The following is a 5139-nucleotide window of genomic DNA, read 5'->3' as shown; positions in this document are numbered from 1 at the left end:
TATAATGAATGATAGCGTGGCCCTGAAATCTATCGTATTATATATATATATATATATATATATATATATATATTTCCCCCTCACGAGCGAACTCTCTTGTTTTGAAAGTAACAGGAAAAGCACTTTTATTTTTCACAGGCATTTCCTGTCTCGCCCACCAGTTTTAATGCGGAAGTAATCACGAGGCCACCTGCGCGGTGGAGGACGTCAACCCGTAAGTATCTTTTCATATTTTCATTCCTAAATGACCTTTTTTTTAATATTCGTACCTGAACGGGCCCATCGCCCCTTCACCCCAAACCTCAACGAGCATTATCATTTTTTATTTTTTTCCCCACACCAAGTCCTTGCAATTATTCGAGGCTAATAATCGCGTATGCTAGCTAGTAAATAGTGTTAGTACTTTTACCAAACTAGTTTTAAAAAGCAAAATATCTTTTGAACATTCTTGCTGTTGTTAGTCGACTAAAATTCTATATGTTTCCATTGATATTCTTCTTGAATATCTTCATGAAATTCTGATGTCCATCCGATCAAACAACATCCTATTCACTTCCAGAAATGGAGGACCAAAAAACATAATTGTTCTGTAAATATATTTGTCATATTTTTTGCTGTTTGGCGCTCACCTGCGACAGATAGACACTGGAAAAACATTTTGAAAGTACAAATCAGTTTGCTCAAGCGTTGGTCAGCAGCTGCGCAAACGGTTTAATAACAAATTTAGCTTTATTTAAAAAAACAAACTTTTAAAAAGTGAGAAACAGTTTTATTGTACTCTCCTGTTGAAAAAAAAAAAGGTATAATTGCTGAGTCATTGTTCTTGTTTTCCTCTTCCTCTCGATGGCGAAAAGCTTTAAGGAACTGGGTTGTGTGTAAGCTGAGCAAGTTTCCGAGCCTAACATTTGAAATTATTTCCGAAATCAATCTTTTAACAAGTTTTTAATGATGTAAGAAAAAAAAAATACCCCAAAAGAAGCAGATTGAGGGTTTTTGCTAGCCCTAACAAAAATCTGACGTTTTCCATTTATACCAGTTTTGAATGTTCTTGAAAGTTGCTTGTGCTTGTTTTGCTAGATCTTGTCTCGGTCTCCCTGGAGGTGCCGCAGCCATGAAACCCCGGCTGCACTTGGTGGTGGACCCAACGGGCTGGCTGTGCGTCAGCCTCGTCTTTGGGATCTGGCTCTACAATTCCGTCTTTGTTCCCAAGCTGGTGCTGCTGCCCCATTACAGAGAAGGCCACATTCCCTGGGCAATCGTCATTTGTAAGGAGAAAAAAAGAAAAATCGCTGATTTATTATTATTGTACTTGCATGAAATCTTGTGGTTTTTGGCAGGATTATGCTCAATTATATTTTCCCCATTCGTCTTTAAATTCCTTTTTTACCAATCAAAAATACCAAGACTGAAATCAGACCTGTGGTCCATTTAAACATTGAACATGTTACATTTAACGTTTAACATTTAAATGTGGAAAAATCTGATGTTTTCTTGTGCTGGATTGGAAAAAACCAAGCACAAATTTTACGTGAGGCTTCTCTTTTTTTTTTTTCACTTGGATGAATACGCTGCGGATTCCCTGCAGGTCCTTCACGCTCATGAAATCCACTGGAAGTGTATTTTTGCAGGTTATTACGCCGCGTCAGCGCTCTGCTTTGCGGCCCTGTTCAGGGCCTCCACGGCGGATCCCGGCCACCTTCCTACCAACCTGGACATACCTCACTCCGGTATGTTTTCAAAAAAAAAAAAAAACACGAGTGGTCGGAGTCCGACTTCTGATTACCGACTTTGTGTTTCAGAGCGAGAGCACTGGGAGCTGTGCAACAAGTGCAACCTAATGCGACCCAAAAGGACCCATCACTGCAGTCGTTGTGGTCACTGTGTGCGCAGGATGGACCACCATTGTCCCTGGTAACTCGTAAGCTCATTCTTTTACAGACACGGGTGAGCAAAGTCTACCCCGTGAAATATCATTTCAAACTCCTCTTAAAATTAATAAATTGTTTAGTTTTTTTTTTTTTTTTAATTAAAAAAAATGCACCAGAAATGTGCATGTTTATGCACATAGAGCAAATATGCTCTTTAATTTCCACTAACAACCCAGGCTAAACTTAGCTCCTCCATGACCTCTTGGTATTTGATTGGAGATGTATTACCTCAACAATTCTCCCTTGAAAAAAAATTCCCACTTTCTTGTCCCTCGAGTCACCATGCGGCATCTTACTGCGTGACGGAAAGAGCGCGGTGATTGTGAATTTGGGAGTTAACTTTTTTCCATGAACCAATATTGGTACTTGTAGGAATGCAGTTAGTTATTGGAGTCATATTTGAGTGTTTTTGGCTCGTAGTTGTGCTGTTTAACACGGGCCATGGTAAAGATGAGTGGAATCCTCAAGTGTCTTGTCCCTTCCAGGATTAACAACTGCGTGGGGGAAGACAATCACTGGCTCTTCCTGCAGCTCTGCTTCTACACACAGGTCCTTAGTGGCTTCACGCTGGTGCTGGACTTCTGCCAGTACTACTACTTCCAGCCCCTCACGCACCTGAACCAGGTACTCGGCTTTTTCCCTCTCACTTTTCCTCGCTTCATTAAAGCGCTTTTTTTTTTTTTTTAATGGTCCACCAGGAGAAGTTCACCACACGACACGAGCTGGCTCTGCTGCGGGCTTCGGCGATCATGGGCGTCGTCATGTTCGGCGGCATTTCGGCCTTGTTTTATTCCCAGCTGGTCGGCGTCCTCTCGGTGAGCGCTTCGGGTGCATTCTTTTTTTTTTTTTTTTTTTTTTCCCCCCAACATCAAATCAGTTATTCATCTATGATTTGAGATGATGACATTCATCGTGAGGCGAAGTTTGTACAATGACTTTTGAAGGATGTTGGAGGTATTGGATATGGAGTCCATGGCTCAGCTGAAACAGTGTTGAGCAGACGTAGGATTTGACATAATCTTTTATTGACGTCCCGCAATTGCCGATTTGCTGTCAGAAAGAAGGAAATTGCCCAAATTTAAGCAGATTTTGCAACTAATACTTAATATTTGACAGGATACCACTACAATCGAGACGATGACTCCGTTCTCGAGTGAAATGTAAGCTCGCATCTTCTTCCTCTAATTGACCGTCTTTATCCTATTCCGATTCCAATTCCCTCTCTTGACTTTTGCGGTTTTGGCCTCTGTAGACACGGCCTGAGGAAGTCGTGGCAGCGGGCGCTGGCCGAGGTGTGCGGCACCCACCGGAAGGCGCTGTGGTTCGTGCCGCTCCGAAGCAGGCGGGCGCTCGGGGCCGGCAGCCGCGTCGGAGCCCACGTGTAGCCCGACCCGACCCTGACCCGGCGGTAGCGTCGGCAGTCGTGCCGTGCAAGCAGCCGGTAAAACCAAAACCTTCTCAGGTTGATTTGATTATGATAATGTCATATTACACACATATGTACACTCCCCTTTGAAAGGTTATGCAACAGTTTCATTTTTTTTTTAATCGCTTATGCACTGATCATCAATGGACACACTTGAAGTTTTTATCTTAATTGTATTTCTCCACATCAAATGTGTATTGAAGATGGATGTTCAGGATGTATTTTTTTTTCTTTTTAATTCTGTTTAAATAAGTATCAGGTCGCGGTGTTTACGCTGCTGTTTGATTGAATTTGAAGTATTTTATGTTTTCTATTGGGTCTTTTTTTCATTTTCGGGGGTGGGAGGGTGACGTTTGTGATTGTTGGTGTTCTCCTAAAATATATATATATATATTTTTTTTTATGAAATGTGTGGATGTGATTATCGATTCTTTATCTTTTTTCAGTTTTCTCATTTATTCTTTTCCCCTTTTTTGTCTTCTATTGGTCTCTTTTTTATTTTTCATATCTTTTTAAACACGCGGCCTATTACAAATTATTTAGTGATCGTATCCGAGAGCTGTGCTAAGTGCGAATCGGGTGACGATCATGAAAGAAATCCTACGCTGACGACTGAAGTTTTGACATTATTACCGTGGAATGTCCGGTGCCGCTTATCCCCACGAGGTGTTTCAAATGTTTAAGCCGGTGCTCTTTTTGTCCCATTTTCCTAAAAAGTCAAATGTGGTTTGCAGGCTTTTCCGATAATGACGTTTTTAATTGACAAAATCCCCGCGATGATCATCACATTTTCAGAGAAATTCGGAACAGTGTTTTCACTGTGGCGTTTGTTGACTACGAAACGGCAACATTGCCATTGAAAAGTGTTCTGTTAATTTGCACTTGTTTCAGATTCTGTCCAAATAGGACCCTAACACTAAACTTATGAAGTACTTTGGACTCCACCGTCCATTTTGTCTGCATGCTCTGGAAATTCTAGTTTGCCTTGGACCGGTTTAAGAGGCCCAGTGCCGCTTCCATCATCCCAAAAAGTTCTTGCCTCTCAGTGAGGCGTGCGTAACGCGTGCACAGCCGGGAACGTAATCCACGTGCGTGTGTTGTCTAAAACGCGCCCGCGGATTTTTTTTTTTTTTTTTTTTTTGTGCTTTATAACTGGACAAACAAATTGAACCGTCAACAATCCCGTGCGAGATCCAGGTCACGATAACCTCGGCGGAAGCCCCAAAAAATAAAACAACAAAGACTTTATCGTCGCACATCCTGCTCAATCTCAAAATGAAGGACATCAACTGATAGGGTCAACATAAACGAGGCTGCATGAACGCTTAATTTGCCAAAGGAGGGCGGCCTTCCACAGAAGCTCTTAATCGCTCGACACGGTCGCTGGAGTGGACTAATTCAATAAGTGGCCACCTGCCACTCGGACTACCCGCGACATCTGGCCGAACAAAAGAAATAATAATCAACAAAATAATCACATCAACTCGGCGCTGTCGCCCGCCCCGAGGCGGCGTGTACCTGCCTCGGCTCGGCGTCGCGAGACGCGGATTAAGCGGGAAGCGTTTGCCCCACCCGGCTCGCTGAGAGCGCTTCTAGTTTTGGAGTTGCGCCGCCGGGACTCCTGAAGCCGATTGGGCCACGCCGCCGCCGCCTTCGACTCGTGTTTTCTCGTTGGTATCGCGGCAAATTTCCATTGACGACTTCCTTTACGTGCGGGTTATTGATTGGCCTATTGATTTTCAAATAAGAGCTCATTGTAGAAAGTAGAAATCCAATTAAAAGTTG

At 42.8% G+C, this 5139-nt stretch overlaps 1 protein-coding gene across 3 annotated transcripts; it reads left to right on the top strand.

Annotated features, from left to right (window-relative positions):
• The first annotated feature begins 95 nt into the window (after positions 1-95).
• Positions 96-3756, top strand: zdhhc21 (zinc finger DHHC-type palmitoyltransferase 21). Of its 3 annotated transcripts, none has more exons than XM_061808523.1 (8): positions 96-214; positions 1078-1265; positions 1629-1727; positions 1800-1911; positions 2414-2552; positions 2627-2743; positions 3045-3088; positions 3181-3756. In XM_061808523.1, the coding sequence occupies exons 2-8, from the start codon at positions 1112-1114 to the stop codon at positions 3311-3313; spliced, it is 798 nt and encodes a 265-aa protein (XP_061664507.1). In that variant the 5' UTR covers positions 96-214; positions 1078-1111; the 3' UTR covers positions 3314-3756. The 3 variants fall into 3 exon arrangements, with proteins under 3 accessions (XP_061664507.1, XP_061664508.1, XP_061664505.1); XM_061808524.1 differs by lacking the exon at positions 96-214 and adding an exon at positions 269-395; XM_061808521.1 differs by lacking the exon at positions 96-214 and adding an exon at positions 571-589.
• Positions 3757-5139: the final 1383 nt, after the last annotated feature.

The sequence above is a fragment of the Syngnathoides biaculeatus genome, chromosome 21, assembly GCF_019802595.1.
Source record: "Syngnathoides biaculeatus isolate LvHL_M chromosome 21, ASM1980259v1, whole genome shotgun sequence".
NCBI lineage: Eukaryota > Metazoa > Chordata > Actinopteri > Syngnathiformes > Syngnathidae > Syngnathoides > Syngnathoides biaculeatus.
Note: the sequence above shows the minus strand (reverse complement) of the source record. Positions and strands in the feature narration are given on the sequence as shown.

Excerpts from the sequence above, each read along its gene's own strand:
- zdhhc21 (XM_061808523.1), top strand. The coding sequence starts at position 1,112 with ATGAAACCCCGGCTGCACTTGGTGGTGGACCCAACGGGCTGGCTGTGC. Across the intron at positions 1,728-1,799 it reads CCTGGACATACCTCACTCCG|AGCGAGAGCACTGGGAGCTG; the intron begins GTATGTTTTCAA and ends TTTGTGTTTCAG. Across the intron at positions 2,744-3,044 it reads AGCTGGTCGGCGTCCTCTCG|GATACCACTACAATCGAGAC; the intron begins GTGAGCGCTTCG and ends AATATTTGACAG.